Here is an 18,011-nt window from a genome sequence, read left to right as displayed (position 1 = left end):
GGGCTTTTCCGGCCCCGCTGCCTGCCGGGGCGGAGCGGTAGGAGCGCTTCCGGCGGCGGCGGGGAGCGGAGCGGCGCCGGCGGCCATGTCGACGTCGTTGGGCTCAAACACCTACAACCGGCAGAACTGGGAGGACGCGGTGAGCGGCGCCGTTCCGCGGGGGCCAGGAGCGGCCACGGGGGCCGGCGGTGCCGGGAGGTGCGGGCGCTGCGCCCGGCGGCCGGGCCTCCCCGGCGGCCCTCCGCGCCCCAGCCTTGGAGGAGGCCGGCGCCGAGGGGCCGGGGCCCTGCGGAGCTTCGGCTCCAGGAGGGGCCGCTCTTAAGGCAGGAAGAGCCCGCAGGTCGCGGCTCCCGCGCGTTGGGGCTCGCCAGAGCCTGCAGCCGTCCCGTGGGGTCGTCGTGACTTCCAGTCCGATGGGTTTAACTCGGAAGTGTTCGGAACCTGCTCTGGCCGCTGTTGCGGTGAGAGAGGGCGCCTGCTGCTAATTTCTGATATTTTTGTATCTCCTTCTCGCTCGATTTAGGACTTCCCTATCCTGTGCCAGACATGTCTTGGAGAAAACCCGTATATTCGAATGGTATGTGCCTGATTGACACTGCAGTCTTTTACTCTGTTCAGTGGTGGTGACCATAGAACTGTTCTGAAGGCTAAATTAAACTTGAGTGAAAGAGATGTTGAGATGCACTTGAACTCTAAATTAATTAATTCTGCACTAAAAAACTTGATTCTTGCTTTTTTTGTATGTCCTGCTATGATTTTAGGCTCATGGCTTAAGAATCAACCACTCAGTAACACAAGTAGAGAATAAGACAGAATTGTCTAACGTTTAAAGCACAGGAAATACTAGAAAACAAAGATTTGGTGTGGTTAAATTGTGTGATGGTGAGTGAGATGTTGAAACATTAAATACATTCATGCAGTTTCTAGAATTGGCATCTGTAAAAACTAGTTTAAGATTGACTTATGGAGGGTTGCTTGACAGTAATTCAAATCCTTATCCTTTTATTATGACTTTTTCAATAGAAGATGGATTAATCCATTTCATGTCATCTTTATTTGGACATTTAAACTTTATCTAGTTGCATGTGATCTCTACTTGGATCAAGTGTTCTCCCTTCAGTGTTTCCTTTCTACCAAGGAGACTGAAGATTTCCAAAAATGTTTTATGAAATTTTTGTGGAATATGGTATTGGCTACCAATATAGATTATACTTGAGGATTAGCTTATTTTCACGTAATTGCAGTTTTTCTTTATTAGAAGTACGGGTTCTACTCTTCTCGATACATGGGGTTGATCTAGTAATAGTGTGTTTTATTGAGTGCTTCCAAAATCCAAACCAAAAATGAGTTGACAGAGTTTTGGGGGGTTTTGTGGGTTTTTTTGGTTTTGTTTTGTTTCCTATAGTTGTTCTGTTCACCTGCCAAGGACTATTCTGATTGAGTCCAGGCCACAGGGGTGAACAAGACTAAATACAAAATAAGAGGGGAAAAAACACTGTGCTGTAATTTTGATGACATCATATATGGGGAAGAGTTGTATGTTGAACAAATGAATATCTTTTATTTTACTGTTTCTGATTATATTTCAGACCAAAGAGAAATACGGAAAAGAATGCAAGGTATGCATGTTGTCTTTGAAGAACTGACATCTAAACTGCCACACATCTATGAGTAGTAAATATTAACTTTAAAAAAATTGTGACCTTCAGGAAAGTCCTTATCTGGGTTAATAAGTTAATATATTTGTATAACTGCATAAACTTTTGCATCAATCTACCATGTGCATTGTTAGACAAAATTGGTTAACCTTACAGGACTAAAATTCCTGAAGAGTGTGTTTTTAGAATTTGCTGTCAGCTTTTTTTCAGATTTACATCTTGCTCATATTGGTTGTGCTATATTCAAAGGTATTTCAACATTTCAAAAGATCTCCTATTTTCTGTTCATATTTACTCTTAACTGCAGTTTCATTTTTGCTGTGAATAAGTTTTTCCTGCCCATCCAGTGATTTGTGTTAGCTATTTAAGAAATAAGCCAGGTTTATTTCTAACAGAGAGGTAGAACTATTTAGTGCTGTCTTCTAGAAATATAAAATAGAATACTTTGTCTTGATTTGAAGAACTTTTTTTTCCCCTTTTTTTCTCTTTTACCAATTGTCATCTGAGTTAGGAAGAAGGTATGTGCTGAAATCTTGCTTTCCTTCCTCAGATTGCACATACAGTGAAAGTGGATACATCTTTCAAACAGATATCATAGATAGTAGTTATCTTTTTTCTGGGTCAAAAGTTCTGTCACCTTTTACTGGCCTTGCTGCTATGCCAGTGGATGTTCAATTTAGAAACCATTGGCAATTTGCCTCTTACAGCTCTATGGTGACATCTCTTGGAATAAAGAACTTCTTTTCCTTTGTGTAGCTTTGCTTTCAGCATTCAGATATTGTATCAACTCAAAAAAGTCCCTCCTAAAACTTTCTCTGTCAGAATAAAGACACCAAAGCAGATTAAATACTTCGTGAGATCATAAGTTTGTTTGTCCGGATCTTGCATTAAGATGATGAAGATGGACTCATAGTCAAAAAAGATTTGATGTGTTTGGTGATTTCATTGCTGTGTGATAGTGATACAAGTCTCTCTCTTCTGTCTTTCAGATTTGTGCCAGGCCTTTCACAGTATTTCGCTGGTGCCCTGGTGTTCGTATGCGTTTTAAGAAAACAGAAGTGTGTCAAACATGCAGCAAGCTCAAGAATGTCTGTCAAACCTGTCTGCTTGACCTGGAATATGGTGTGTGTACCCCCCTCCCTCCCCCCCCCCCCCCCAAAAAAAAAAAAGAAAAGAGAGAGAGAAAGGAAAAAAAAAAGAAACTGAGATGTGATATAGTTCTGCTTGCCTCTTGTAGTTGGTGAACATAAGCCTGTAACTGGCACAGCTGTCTCTCTTGACTTTGAGTCTTTGAGGAGAACAAGTCTCAATGATCAAATCCCTTCTGAGGTTAAGGAACATGTTTGGTGTATAACACACCAGGCTAATGCAGGTTGTAATAATTATTTTCACAGTTCAACTTGTGCTTAATATGGATTTGATTTTATTTTAATTTTAGGTTTGCCTATTCAAGTCCGGGATGCAGGACTCTCCCTTAAGGATGAAATGCCTAAATCTGATGTCAATAAAGAGTACTACACCCAAAACATGGAAAGAGAGGTAAAGAAATCTATTTATAATCATGCTCTGTGCTTGTTGGTGCGTGTAGGGAAGAAGGGGGGCCAAATTCACTTGTTCTAAAAAGAAACGACCTAGGTCATCTTAAAATCTCTCAATCTTAAAATTGCTCCAATTCTGTGTATTAGTTTTTTATAATGATCTATATCTAATTTTTTGTCTTGTAACTATTATTTAGATATCCAACTCTGATGGCACTAGGCCAGTTGGTGCGCTAGGAAAAGCTACTTCCACAAGTGACATGCTGCTTAAGCTGGCTCGGACCACACCTTACTATAAACGTAATCGTCCTCACATCTGTTCCTTCTGGGTAAAAGGAGAATGCAAGAGGGGAGAAGAATGTCCCTACAGGTACGGATAGAGCTTAAACAGTTAATCTGTTCTTCTTGGTCAGATATGGGTCCCTCAGGGTTTGAAAAACAAGAGGTGCCACAATAGAGGAGATGTAACACCGTGATGAGTGTCAGTGGTGTCAGTGTGACACTTGCTGCAAGTTGGCGTGTCGCGCCAGTGAATGAGTCCTTGTTGTGGCAAGTTCGCTCGTTAAGCATGTGCAGCGTGGTCTAGTGTTCTGCTGAAGCAGTGAATGCAGCTCTTCTCTTGCGTAGTTCATTTCTTCCCTTTATGGCGCAGCCCCCTCAATCAGTGATCTTTGTATTTGAACAAGAGGCCGATTGAAATCCAGCTCTTCCATTTTGTAGTATTGAATGTTGGGCTCTCGGGAGTGCTATTCATTTGGAACTCAAAGCAGCCAAAGCTATAATATGATGATAGCTGCAATTTAAATTCTTGGGGCTCTCTGTTCCATTTTAAGATGTTTGTGTGAATAGGTTTAAGGATATAAGCAATCTTTCAAAGGGAAGGTAGCAGTCATTTTAATCTGATGTAGCTGTGATTGTGCTATTATGAAATGCTGCGTTTACTGAAACATAGACACGAGAAGCCTACAGATCCAGATGATCCTCTGGCTGATCAGAACATCAAAGATCGTTACTATGGAATTAATGACCCTGTGGCTGATAAACTTCTGAAACGAGCATCAACTATGCCTCGTCTGGACCCCCCTGATGATAAGACTATTACTACACTGTATGTTGGAGGGCTCGGAGATACTATCACTGAGTCAGATCTCAGGTGTGTTGGTGCATTTGTATTACTCCTTACTTTTTAACTTGATGCCTTAATTATGGAATCTTCAGAGCATTCTCTGCCAGAATTATTCCTGTACTGTGGAGATCTCATCTGTGGGAAAAAAAATCCTGTTCAGTTTCTCATAATGGGGAACTGCTTAGTGGGTGAGTGCAGAGGAGTTCCAGCTCCTTGGAGGACAGGATAAGGATATTTATGTGCTTTGATTAACATTTTTTTCTTAAATATGAGTCATCCTCTGAGCTCTTGAGGAGACCATGTTGTGCTTTTTACAGAAGGATCCCATAACTACTCTCTAGTTAGCCTCTGGGAAAAGCTGCACCAGAATTTTTACTGCTCTGTAATTACAGAGGGGCAAGGGTCATCATTTCTGATGGCTGGTCTGAACTGGTGATGGAGAAAAGAAAGGATCTGAGCACATTTATTTGAACACATGAGATCCTACTGTGCTATATGCCCTGTTGGTAGGAGGAGTGGGGTTTAATACGTGTTTTTTCCATGCAGAAATCACTTCTACCAGTTTGGGGAAATTCGGACAATAACTGTAGTACAGAGGCAACAGTGTGCTTTCATCCAGTTTGCCACCCGGCAAGCTGCAGAAGTGGCTGCTGAGAAATCCTTCAACAAACTCATCGTCAATGGTCGCAGGCTCAATGTCAAATGGGGGAGGTGAGTGTGGGGTGGTGAGGAGCATTATTTCTTCAGATGCCTTGTGGATACTGTCCTCTGGAGACTTGATTCTTAAATGGGCAAAAGGGTTCGAATCTAGGTGTGGTCCTTAATCCATTTTATGCGGTCTTGATGGGTTGGGATAGACACTGAGTTAATAAATAGCAGGGATCCTCTTACAGTCTTGTTGTTTCAGCAGTGGGATTTGGGTTGGAGCGTAATTTGTGTTGGGAGTTTTCTGGTTGAGTTGCTGTAGATTGACTTCTCATCTGGCTCCTGTAAAAGATTTTTTAGTTCACTCTGTATTGGCTGTTGCTGACATTCTGTGAAATTTTATCTTTGGTCTGAAGCAATGGATCTAGGTTAGATAATCTGAAATTGTTGTGGTGTTAATATCTGCTTGTTCTACCTTTTGTTTTGTTTTTATTCTCAAACTTTTGTCTGGATTTTAGGTCCCAGGCAGCCAGAGGAAAAGAAAAGGACAAGGAAGGAACTACAGAATCTGGGATAAAGCTGGAGCCAGTTCCAGGACTCCCTGGAGGTAAGGGAGATGTTTTCATCTCTGAAAGACTTAATGCTGACCTGCTACCATGAGAGACTGCAGTTAAACTCTGCTATTTTGGTCTTGGAGGTTTGGGACATCAGAGGCACTGGTGAGCTCAGACCAGTTATTGACAGGATGTCTCAAGTAGACCCTGCTGGGATCACTGGAGAGCAAGTTCTTGGTGAAAAGAGGCCTCCTTGTGTGATGGGTGAAAAGCTAATGCTAAGTAATTTAGGTCAGAGATACTGGTGACTCGCACTTCAACACCCAGTGGATGTATTCCTAATGCACCGAGTGTTGAATGATAGAAAAAGCAAAGCCAATTTCACATGGAGAATATGACGACTGTTCTGGAGGTTCAGTGCAGTCCTGCTTCTCAGTTCTGTTCAGATATGCCCAAATAGCAGCAGTCTGTCCTTGTGGGAGAGTTCACTGTGGCTCCTCTCTGAAGGCAGGTACCTCTGCATTTCTTGATTGAGAGAGATTTCCAGTAACCACACTGTATTCTGCTGCAGCTCTCCCCCCACCTCCAGCTGCAGAAGAAGAGGCTTCTGCGAATTATTTCAACCTACCTCCGAGTGGCCCTCCGGCCGTAGTTAACATTGCCTTGCCACCTCCTCCTGGCATTGCTCCGCCACCACCTCCAGGTACTTGTTTTTCCTTTTTGGGTGGGGACATCTAACTTGGTGCACCAGCACAGTGGACTGGAGATTTAGTCCTTGCTCAGCTGGGCTGTGGCTTATGTGTGCCCGGTGTTGATTTTCTTCACTCCTAATCATGCAGTCTAAACTGATGATATGAGTTGTCAGCGCAGCTCGATTAAGCTGAGGTATCTGTGGTGTGTATTCACTTGCAAGCTTGTGGGTGAATCAGAGGTTTCTGTTAGTGGTACTGAGACCTGCTCTGTGCTTTTACTGGCTGTATAAGCACCACATTGACCTGAACTTTGAAGTGTTAGTGTACAGATAATTGAACGCAAATCTCTTTAGCTATGTGTATGTATCTATCTGGAGACCACCTTTCTGTGGGACTTAAGGAAACTGTTGATATACTTGACTGCTGTGGATGTGTTTGGTTTGTTTCATAGCTGAGTAGAAAGCATTTAGACTGGGATTATAGATCACTGTGCCAGTACATCCCCACCAGGTTATATCTGTGAGCAAAAATGTATGTTGGGTAAGGATTGCCCCTAGTTTCACTGGAAGGAGAGGAGGGGAATTTTGGGGATCTGAAAAATCTGGGGGGATACGCACTGTTTCTAAGGTGTGGCTCTCAGGCTGTTAGCTTTGTGTAAGCAGATTCTGCATTGCTTGCTCTGTTGCTTTGTTTGAACCTGGCATCTTTGTTTTGTCTGCAGGTTTTGGACCACACATGTTCCATGCCATGGGGCCCCCGCCACCCTTCATGAGAGCACCAGGCCCCATTCACTACCCCTCTCAAGATCCCCAGAGGATGGGTGCCCATGCAGGAAAGCACAGCAGTCCCTAGCACATCATGCTGCTTTCATCATTTGAGTAAATGTTATTTTCTAGTTACCATAGTAGCGCCGTATGTTGAGCTGTGGGCAAAATAGAAAAGCCTTACTTCCCTGCTTGCAGACACTGGGCAAGCTGAGCTCTGTGTTGCCGCTAGCTAATCAGGTCATTGATATGTCCCAAATCTTTTACTTAGTGTTTGGAGGGTGGGGGGTAGGGAGGAGAAGGAGGACAGACAGAAGGGCTGTGAAGCAGGCCATGGATCGGTTGTACTAGAATTACAGTGCTGTCTGTTTATCCCGTTTTGCACACTTTTGAAATAAACTTCAGGAAAAACAAAAGCAAACCCTCTTCTAGCCCATTTGATATCCTCAGAATGAGCACTATGGAAGAGATAAACATAACCAGAGACTCTTTTCTTTGTTTAGTAACTAATGACTTATTATTCTAATGAGATACTACAGGACTGAGTGAGAGATGAAAAACAAGCTGATCCGATGTGCCAGATTCATGGCTTTACCTTGCTATTGCTCTAGAGTTTTACTCACTGCTTTTCTGTCTTTTTACTGAAACAAACTTTTTGGTGATTCTTTTCTAATCCTACATTTTCTGAGCAAGGTATTAGATCTTGAAAATAGTCCCTTGCTAGTGCTGACATGACCTGGAGTGATAGGTTAACAGCTGCTTATTCTAGCCTCATGAAAGCCCCCTTCCATGGCCTGCAGAGAATTGAGTTGTGTTGCTGACAGCTGCAGGGGCAGGCCACAGTGGAGCTGCAAGTTGTCCTGTTTGTGTTCAGAGGATGATTAGGGCTTTGAAGGCCTTTGTATACAGTGCCTCTTTAAAGTGTGAGGTGGATCTGAATTTTTTCTGCTTTGATTATACATGAAACTCTTATTTCTGTGGCTCCAAGTGTAGTGTTTGCCCAGGAGTGCCTGTGTCCTGCATGGAGTCTGCAGTTGAGTAGGGTGTATGGGCATGGCTGGAGGATTTTAAGATTATCTGTATGTCTGCTGCTTTCATGTAATTGATCTCTGGGTATCTTTCTGTAAAACAAAACATGATGGGACCTGTTTTGAAACCTCATTTATTTGTTTTAAAACAAAATACATTAAAATGTGTGAAATTTTGAATGCTGTGCCTAGTCCCTGCTCCCTGAAGCAGGGTGTCTGAGGACTTTGTCCAACTTTTTTTTGTCTTGCTGTCAAAGCGAAGGTATGGAGGGCGGTGTGGCAGCGGGTCCACTTCTGGATCAGCGCACTGAACTGTACAAGCCTCTGGGTCCCACTGAAGCCACCACTAAAGACTTGTTTGATATTTTCAGCCTGCAGGGCTTTCATTTGTGGTATAGGAACATACGTGACACCAGGGCCGTAGCTGGCACTTGGACCTTCCTTCTCTGGAGAAGAGTTGAGCTTCGAGCACAGGTACTTAGCTTTTGTGGGTAAGAGCTCGTGCCAGGGTGGTGTTACAGGGCAGGCTGAGGCCCTGCTGATGGACCCCGAAGGGAGGGCTGCATTGTTTGCCATTCTCTGCGCTTGACTCTCTTCAGTCAGTGCCCATGAGCACCAGTGAGACAGATCTCAAACTCAGGCAAGCTATACATTGTGGCTAGTTTGTTTGTTTTTTTTTCCAGCCATGTCCCCAGAGGTGTACGCATTCTTTAGCTGATGGATATGAGAGAAGGAGATGAGTTTGGAACTGGACAGTATTTGGGCATCATAAGTTTTTAATACTTATGGAGCAGACCATTTTTCTGTTAGTTTGTCCTGTTGTGTTTTGGGGGGAAGAACAGAGGAATGAAAGCTTCCTTCTGAATGATGTGTTGTTAGAGCAGAATTCCCATGTGGGATTTCCCCTGTATATCTGTCTTCACTGTACTAGAAATACATTTTACAGTTAACGCTACTGTTAACTGCATTTTTACCAACTGACATACAAAACTTACTTGCCTGGTTTATCCATAGTGGCAGAAAACAACAGTATTTTTATCCTAATTAAAATAAATGTTCCTCTGTTTTGCAAAATTAAATAAGGATAACATTAAGGACCTGACAACAGTAACTGAACAAATGTAGAGACTTACAGATTTCTGTTAGCTGTAAGCAGGGTTTTCCAAATGTTCCTGGTGACTGTCCTGTATGCTGTCATTACTGCACATCCTATTGCATGTCACTGGTGGAAAAGTTTGTGCAGTCAAAACCTCACTGCTGACTGTTTTGTGTTCGTGGAGAAGCCTGTCCTTGCTGTGGAGACATGACTGGGCTTTTCTTCCTTCCAATTTAAGTTACTGGTATATCCTGGCACCTGCAGTATCTTGCGGACTCCCCAGACCGGTGCAGTTGTGATATGCACCTGCTCCACACAGGGCCTGATCCTTATTGACCAACTGTTTAAAGCAAATCTGGCATATCTTAACCAACTGCTTAGATATTCAAGCAAGGCATGCAGACAGGAAAGGGCAAATGACAACTGTAAAGTACTATCCAGCAGCTTGCGGAGAAAGCTTGTGGCACAGGTTTCCAACTCACAATGTTGTTCCCCTCCCATATATCCAGGTTGTGCTGTATGTATGTTGTAAACAGGCAAATGCCCAGTTCAGCATTTGTTCTTCAGCCAAGCCCAGGGTAATGGTTTTTAACACGCCAAAGCTGCTAGTAACTTGTTTTGCGAATGTTTTTCAATTATCGCCTCCTCTCACCAGAATGACAGATGTAGAGTTGTCCTTAAGATGGAATTTCTCTGCAAAGGCACCACCTGTTGAAGCTGGTGTTGTGTGTCAGTGAAGAAGCAGCAAGACAACTGTATGTTACAGCTGGTGCTTCTGTCATTTTCCACAACGTAGGGGAGAGGACAGGCTGTACAGGATATTTTGTACCGTGATGGTTACGGGAGCTTACAGGGATCTTACGTTAAAGATGAGAACTTGGCTCGTTAGGTTAGTGCTAAGTGCCCTTGTGACAATGGCTAGTATGAGAGGCATTCAAAATGGTCCCAAACTTGAGCTTGTTCAAATCCCATGGAAAAAGATGACAACCTGAGACCACTAGCTTGGCTTTCATGAAGTGCATAGGCAAGAATAATTACTGCCTTCTGCCCTACTGTGCAAAGTATGTTTGAGTCTAGCAAGAAAAGCATCTGTGGCAATGGAGAAGGGAGTGTATTACAGCTCATCACTCTCTGGTAGAATCCGTACCCAACCTTGCGGTGCTCTGTTGAAGTTGGGTCTGTGGGAAATCAGCTCCAGAGCGCTCAGGTTATCAAACTCCATTGCAGGCGTAGAGAACACATCAGTGATTTGAGCTCTGTCAAACGGGATGGGAGTTCTGCATCACAAGAAAAAGTAGACTTAGCTCATCACAGAGAGAGGTTGTGCATGTTTGTAATGGTGAGGGACAGAAAAAGCAAGTCTGGACTTTTTTACTCCTTATGAGCCTAGTAACAACTTAAGACCTGCAGCAAATGACAGTGCTTTTCTTCCTGCCTAAGATGCCATTGTAATTTCTGCTAGCCCAGCAAGATACTTCTGTTGTACAGAGAGAACCTAAACTGAAGCTTTGGCAGGTTTTGCATAGTGCCTTGCAGTGCACGAGTTTTAGTGGCCGTGCTGGGGAGAGGGGAAGCCGTAGTCTCTTTACGGGCTCTACCAACAGTCGTAGAGATGTGCTGTTTGTGAAAAGGATCAGATTAGGAGAGCAGGTGACAAGGACAAGCCCACTGATATTTAAAGGGGACTCATCTGCAGTGAATGTATTCAGCTAAGGACTGAGCTATGTTAGTGCTGCCTCCTGATTGCTCTAGCACATGTTCAGGCAAATGTCTTTCTCTTGGCCTTCACTCCAGTCTGCATTTTGGGACAGCTCCTTTTGAACTATGACTAACATGAGGAGCAGTGTAGGGGCAAGAACTGCCATCCCTTTCTGGAGAAACTTGAAAAGGAACTGAGAAATAGAGCACCAGACCCCTGAAGAGCCAGGAAATGCTGGTTTTGGAGCAGTTCACGTAGGCTGATCTAGCAAAGAGGCATAGCTGGGAAGGTTTGCTTTGGGAAGTGTTCTAACGTGAATAATGTGGCACTATTTTGCAACAGCATCCTAGGGAGAAATAAGCAGGGAAAAGGTAAATGAGAGAGAGATGTTTCAGATCTTCTCTCCCTATCTGGGAAAAGGCAGTCATTTTCAAAGCTGTATTCTCACTCTCTCTCAAGGTGGCATAGCTTACTTAGCAAAGTAGCTGGATATCTTTGCACCACAACCTGAATTTTTAAAGTTAGAAATAAATTAGTCTGCTTTAATGCAGTTGCTGTTGAGATGGTGAACTTCCCCTTAGCCCATGACAAATGTGAGCTGTGCTGGGATTCACCTTGCTATAGGCAAAACTGCTGGCTTCTCACTAGCTGATTTGGTCCAAAACGTGTGTTTTTCTGCATTTTGGTATTTGATGAACTGAGAAGTGATTTAAAAGCCAACAGCCTGGAGGATCATAAAAACCCAGTTAAAAGTGGATTGGCTCTCTGCTTCTTTATGCCTCAGTGAAGAATTAGAGGAGGTGGCAAGAGACTTGGTGTTAAATTAGCATCCATCTGTATTAAATAACAGTTCAAGACTTTAAATAGAAAGGCAGCATGTGAGAGGGGAGAAATGGTACAGGCTAAAGCATTATTCAGAAACGTGTCCTTGCTTCAGTCCCTGTCCGTAAATAAATACTGAGGCAGGAACATGGCTAAATGTTGAAAGAAGAGGGCCAAGTGTCTGCCGCAGCTTCTTGTTCCCCCTCAGCAGCACCTCGTGTGATGTTACTGCACCAGAAAACTTTGAGATAATTGAATAACCTGGAAAGAGATCATAAGGAAACTGCTAATACAGCCCCTTTACTTCTCCACACTTTCCTTCAAGCAGCTGACTGGGCTGCAGCCTGCTTTCTCTTGGCTGCTTCTCCTTCTGCTAACCCTGTCATCTCTTCCCTTCCCTCTTGTTTCTCTCCTTCCTGCTCCAATGCTAATCAGAGTACTGTCACACTTTCAGTACAGAGATGCATGGGGATCAAAGCCTCCTTGGAGATGGTATGGAAGAGAGGAAATACATAGGTTGTAAGTATACAACATGCCAGGCACTAGGGCAAAGCTCCAACACTGAGGCTAAGAATATCAGAGAGCAGCAAAGGGACAGTGGCAGCCTTGTCTTTTTTCTGCCCAGGTTCAGGTTGATCTCTGCCCTTTGGGATGGCACAGAGCTGTATTTTCAGTGTGGAAGCATTGCTAGTCCCCCCTGCAATGCCTTTCTGCCAAGTTTTCAAAGCAGAGCAGTGATGCTCCATGTGATTTAAATCCAGGCATGGTGAGGCTTCAGTAAGGTTGCTATCTGCAGAGGTCCACCACTGCTGTAGACAGTCTGAAGTGGGAATAATGCTGTATCCCGGTAGGGAACTTCAGTGGGAGTCCAGGCACTCACAGTTTGCCTATTGTAAGATGACTTTGGCCAGGCTACCAGGACTAGCATCTTCTCATCTTCATGAAAGAAGTTTCCAGTGAGCAGGAGAGCCTTAGTTTTCAGATTCCTTGAGAAGATGCTCATTTTAAAAGTTAAATTCTCATTACTCTACCTTGTGTTGCAGGTACTTTGCTACCACCAGAACTCCCTCTCCTGAGTCCTCACCAAACGCCTTTCCAGAGAGTTGACTTTCCTGGAGAGTTTCTGCAGCGGGATCCTAATCTCAACCCTAGTGTAATTTGGAGCTCTAGGGAGGCACACCAGCAGTGCTCTGTTGGAAGCAGCCTTACGATGCAGAGCTTGCCAGCTCCACTTGCCAGCTTGCTGAGCTACTAGTAGCATGTCTGGAAACTTCAGTCTCGGGGATGTGTTTGGAAGGAATCTGGTGCCCTCTTAGCACCTTTTGGAAAGATTAACCTTCTGCCTCCCACTAATTCCAGCAGCTCTTGGATACCTTAAGAAAACTATGAGACTTAACACTGCACCATTCTTCTGCTCAGCCCAGACTTGAGGCTGGCTGGGAACTTGCAGTGATTCCTTCTCCAGGACCATGTGAATGAGTCCTGGAGAAATCCTCCCAGATTTCAGCAGTCATCCCTCGGCCTGAGGTTACCCAATGAGATCAAGTGTTCAGGGCTGCTCAAGGCAGTGGCAGAGCTGAGATTAGGGCCAGGAAACTAGTGGAAGCAGGGACCTTTGCAGAGGGGCTAGAACAGAACTTCTAATATTTTCTTTGCACTTTTGCAACAGGAAAAGATTGACCTGAGCCCTTTTTGTTTTCCCTGCTCCCCTTTGGTGTGTAAAGGGGACATGGACGACTTATTGTGTTTTTTTCCTTGCAGGCTAGTATGTGCAGTTCCTCCTTGAGGCTTCATTGTTTCAGAGGAGTCCCAAGGAGGAAGGTAGAGCAGGATTAGTGCAGGTCTCACTTTGAGAGCTGGGATCCATGTGCCTTGTCCCATTCCATTGCTCTACCACAGCCCTCCACCCCCCTTACTCCAGGGCTGTAGAGGCTAGAAGCTAGAATGGCTTAGCAGAGGAACAGCCAGCCAGGAGCCCCGCAGGCTGGTGTCTGAGCCCCAGACAGACCCGTGGCCAGTGTTACCTGTTGAAACTTCTGAAGTCCCAATGAGTTGGTTTCATAGGCGGCTGGCTCTCGCTCGCAAGGTAGTCCTTCTCACTGAGGAACTCCTGCCATGGGGAACGGTAGCCCTTTGGGATGGCAGTGATGTTAAACTTCTCAGGGGGGACTTCTTTTAGGGGGCTGGAGTAGCCTGCATTTGGGAAAGAGAGAGCTTTTGTTGCTGCAGCGGCAGCCAGACTCTGGCAATGTGCTCCAGGGCTAATGGTCCTCCCTGCACAGGGAGGGTGAGCTTGGGAACAGTCCTGCTGTTGCACAGCTGTGGAGGACCTTCTGCTGTGGGGGGAAATACACATCTATATATAAAAATATGTTTATATATCTATAAAAACATCTCTATTTATATATATATTTATAAACGTATTTTTTTAGATGCGAATCCCTATTATGATGTATTTTAATGATAACCTGGAAGACCTGAGGGGCAAAATGCCTAAATACTGGTCATGGAACTGAACTCTTTAAAAATAATTTTTAAGTTTTTTTTTTTTTCCTTTTTGAAAAAGATTCTTTTTCCAGAGGTAGTTTGATATGCTCTTTCAAACAGGCCATACCAGCACTGGTTGTTTTCACCAAAGTTTGTGGGATGGTTATATGGAGGATCGTCAGCATGAAGCAGCTCACTATAGCTCCCTCCAGGCCCAGCTTGCTGCCTCGGTGGCCGGGGCTGCTGTGCTGTGCCACAGTACTCTTTTCAAAATGCTAAGAAATAGGGCTGTCCTGCAGGAGCGCTGGAGAAGGGCAATGCCTGGGAGCACCTCAGGGCCTGGAGAAAAATAACCCAGAGACTGGGATTCAGACCAGTGTGCTGTGAGAGCGGTGAATGCAGGGAGACTCTGTACAACTTGTATTCTGTCTGTCCACATCCCAGAGGGCAGATACCGCCCATTCCTGAGGTTGCACTGCAGGACTGCTTCCTTCTGCCATTTCCGCAGCTCCTGCAGTGTGTACAGTGCTTTATGGATAAATAGGAGAAAAGAAACTTGTTTCAGCGCTGGGTGGGTGGCTCTTACCAGCGCAGACTCCAGCAAGGGAGGCTGGCCAGACATTGAGTGATGGTGTAAGGTGAAAAGCACAGGCCTCAAGCTCATGCCTTAGAGGCCTCAGAGGAATAGACTACAGTGCCTTGCCCATCTCCCATGTGGCGTCCCCCAACACTGGGATCCTTCTGGGGATTTCTAGAGCTCTGCACTAAGATCACAGTGAAGTTAGCTTTGTGGTATAGGCAACATTTACCTGGGGCCAGAGCATCTGGGTTGAGGGCTTTGCTCATCTGCAAGACTTTCTCTGTCTTCTTGGGCACTTTGGGGGGGGCCCCTCGGGCTGATGCTGCCACGTGGAGCTCGGAGTGGTAGCTCTGCTGGCCCTCAGTGTTGTGACCCACCTGCAGATGAGAGAGTAAGTGGGGCACTGGGGGAGACATCAGGGCAGCTCATCTCTGCTGCCTAAGCCAGGGCTCACTGGAGAAAGCATGATGCTAGCAGGGAAGCATTCCTATTGACCAAGGGAGTGCAAAGCAATCAGACAGCCTGACATCTTCAGCAGAGGATGCTATTGAAAGCACCTCTCAGCAGCTGTGCTGGCTTTTAAGAGAGCCTGCAAGTGGGAGCTGTCAATGCTTGTCCAGAAGGACCTCATTCAAGCCCAGAGCCCTGTGCAGAAGCTGGAGACAGCAGCCCCAGAGGTGCCATCAGTCACCCTTGAGCAGTCACACTTGAGCCTGGGTCAGCAACTGCTTCTCCACCTACTCACCATCCTCTCGTTTGCCATTCCCTCCAGGTAGCCTTTCTCCATGCTGTGTGATTCACCTGCCCCTGTCCCTGAGAGCTGCAGGAAGAAAGGAGAGAGGTTAGCAGGGTGTGGAGGAGACTGGGAACCATCCCCTTGCTCTTCTGTTGTCCCTAAATGTGATGTTTGGCCATCCTTCACATCCAGTCCACCAGGTGATTGCTTCCCTCCCTTCTCCCTTAGTTGCAGACTAACCTGGGGAAGCTCTTATGCTTGGCCATGAGCCCTTGAACCCAGCAATAGGCTCCTGGGCTTTGCAGGTTGTCTTCATAAAACATACTGCTTTTACCTGAGTGTGGTTGTCCTGCTGAGAAAGACCTAGAGCCCCATGGAGAAGAGCTTTCCTACAAAAGGTGTGAAAGCTGCAGAAATACCATCCTGCTTGGAAGTGGGGTGCCAGGAGCGACAAGGAGACCCACCTTTCTGTAGCCGCTGGGGTACTCGAAGATGAAGCGCTTCATCCGCTTCTGCCTCTGCTGGAAGAGCTGAGAGCCCCGGTTCGTTTGCAATGACAGCTCCTCTATCATCACATCCTGAGGTGTGCTGACCTTCTTGCCCAGATCCAGCCGGGGGGCTGAGGACACAAGGGGGAAACACATCGGGAGCTGAGGCCATTGTAGCATGGAGGATGCCCAAACTCAAGGTGAGGAGAGAACAGCAGTATCCCCTCACTCTGGCTGGGCATAGCCAGTACCAGCCCCTCGCGCACGTGTGTGGGGGGGTTGCATCTTGCAGACCTCGGCCCTGTGACCTTAGCCGCGCGATTTCGGCCGCGTGGGAACTGCACCAGTGACTGGTGTTTCCTTGGTGTGGGCATTCAGCAGGGAGTTATCTGAAGTTCAGAGGCTCAAGACAACCTCTCCTCGTGTAGTGTGTGGACTCCTGCTCTCAACAAGCATGAGCAGCCTTGGGGCTGTAGTGAGAGAGGGGACCAAGAACCAACATCCTGGAGACCTAGGTTAAGGGCTCCATCCAGAGCTGGAGTCAGCCCCTCAGCATGGGGAATGACACCCCCTGCTGCCCTGGGAACTGTAGGACCTCCTGATGTTCCTTACCATCTCCCGGTCCCAGTTTCACGATGGTCATCGCCTGCTGTCACGCTCCTGGTGTGGGTCTGTGGAAAGGGGCTGGTTCCTGTCCAGCTGGAAGAGAGAGGCAGCCCCTTGATGATGGCTGTAGCACAGGGATGTGTCAACCCTGAGGTGTGCTGCAAGGAGAGGCCAGGCTTTGGCTTTGTGTCCTGGGGCCCAGGTTTTCCCTCTTGGGCTTGGAGAACACCCAAGTATTGCCAGCTCAATGAGTCTCCTCTGGAGAATAGCTGAAGAAAGGACTTATGCTGTGCTGTACTGGGGCTCTGTAAGACCCCAGTAGCCAGCCGCTAGCACAGCAAAGATGAGCAAAGTGGCCCTTGACCCTCTGCTGAGTCACAGCTAAGTTTCAGACGGTCCTTTCTGCTCATGCAAGAGCCTCCTCCTCTGCACCTCCTGCCTCTGGACTCTGGATACCTTAGCCTGGAGTTTCCCTGCCTGTCTTGCTCTGTTTGCTGTGTTTAACATCTCTCTGTAGAACACCATCCCTGCGTTACTCTCCACTAGCTGTCTGGGAGGAGCTCTGGTGCTGCTCCTAATGGTAGTCTGTCCACCACAGCTGCTCCTCAGTTCAAGCTGGGAAATGAGAGACAGCATGGCCCTGTCCAGAAGCGTGCTGCACAGTTCACTGCTACTCCCACCAAGGTGCTCTCCTGGCACCCTGCAGCGGGCAGTTCCCTGGTTAACGTGGAGGGCTGCGAGCAAAGGGGTGTCCTCCGTTGTGCCTGGCACCTCTGGGTGCTGTCACTCAGTGCGTGCCAGCCAGTCTTTGGAAGTGTCCTTCAGCACCTCTCCAAGCCCTGCACGCAGCCCCCGGGGCCGTGCAGCCCTCCCGGGCGAGCAGGGGCCTCGGCTGCCACCTGTGCCACGGCTCCAAGTTAGCAGGAGCTATTTTAAGCCTCTGACCTGGCTGGAGCGGGAGGTGTAACTCTGACCCTGCAGAGCGCGCGAGCCCGCGGATGCCTGCCCTGATTAGCCTAGCAAGGGGCTGTGCCGTGCCCGGGGCGTGCGGATGCCGCTGCCCTCTCGCAGGGCTCACCGGGCGCTGCAGCGAGGAGCAGGGGCTGGGTTGCTCCTTAGCTTCCACCTGTCCTCCTCTCTCTCAGGCCAGGGCCAAGGCTGGCCCCACTGGACAAAGGGGTCACAGCCCGCAGGGGGTCCTGAATGCGGCCCCTTTCCCCAGAACCGCTTGGAAATGCCCCCTGCCCCGTGCAAGGGCTCTCCCCCGCCAGGACCAGGCTGGCCTTGCCTCCCTCTCGGCCCAAGCCGTGCTGTGGCCCCAGCCTGGGGATATGTCCCTTCCTCCAGCCTCTGGGCCGAGGACTGGCAACGGGGAGGCTCCAGCAGCCGCCTGCCGCGGGAAGCCCTCAGCCCTGCCTTTGCAAAGCAGGGACTGCAGCGATGCAAACTCACCTAAAATACCCAGCCCCCCCGGGCGCAGGCTGGCCGCGGG

The 18,011-nt window shown here is 47.0% G+C and overlaps 2 protein-coding genes across 4 annotated transcripts in view; one reads left to right on the top strand and one right to left on the bottom strand.

Moving 5' to 3' along the window:
• The first annotated feature begins 22 nt into the window (after positions 1–22).
• Positions 23–13,993, top strand: RBM22 (RNA binding motif protein 22). 2 transcript variants are annotated; one of them, XM_062587117.1, is made up of 12 exons: positions 23–139; positions 524–577; positions 1,590–1,619; positions 2,648–2,780; positions 3,097–3,197; positions 3,394–3,566; positions 4,149–4,349; positions 4,869–5,033; positions 5,486–5,574; positions 6,093–6,224; positions 6,935–7,091; positions 12,666–13,993. In XM_062587117.1, exons 1-11 carry the CDS (start codon positions 86–88, stop codon positions 7,063–7,065), a joined length of 1,263 nt encoding a protein of 420 aa, XP_062443101.1. In that variant the 5' UTR covers positions 23–85; the 3' UTR covers positions 7,066–7,091; positions 12,666–13,993. The 2 variants fall into 2 exon arrangements, with proteins under 2 accessions (XP_062443101.1, XP_062443100.1); XM_062587116.1 differs by lacking the exon at positions 12,666–13,993 and having other exon boundaries at positions 24–139; positions 6,935–8,185.
• Positions 8,124–18,011, bottom strand: part of MYOZ3 (myozenin 3) — a 10,456-nt gene continuing 568 nt past the window's right edge. Inside the window, exons 2-7 of one of the 2 annotated variants that reach the window (XM_062587118.1) lie at positions 16,526–16,612; positions 15,890–16,044; positions 15,435–15,509; positions 14,919–15,066; positions 13,647–13,815; positions 8,124–10,378 (exon numbers count right to left, since the gene is read on the bottom strand). In XM_062587118.1, coding sequence (XP_062443102.1) covers positions 10,216–10,378; positions 13,647–13,815; positions 14,919–15,066; positions 15,435–15,509; positions 15,890–16,044; positions 16,526–16,556 — 741 coding nt within the window. In that variant the 5' untranslated portion in view covers positions 16,557–16,612 and the 3' untranslated portion in view covers positions 8,124–10,215. Of the gene's footprint in view, positions 10,379–13,646; positions 13,816–14,918; positions 15,067–15,434; positions 15,510–15,889; positions 16,045–16,525; positions 17,319–18,011 lie in introns of those variants that run through there. The other variant, XM_062587119.1, reaches the window with a different exon arrangement.

This window comes from Rhea pennata, chromosome 14 (assembly GCF_028389875.1).
Source record: "Rhea pennata isolate bPtePen1 chromosome 14, bPtePen1.pri, whole genome shotgun sequence".
Lineage (NCBI taxonomy): Eukaryota > Metazoa > Chordata > Aves > Rheiformes > Rheidae > Rhea > Rhea pennata.
Note: the sequence above shows the minus strand (reverse complement) of the source record. Positions and strands in the feature narration are given on the sequence as shown.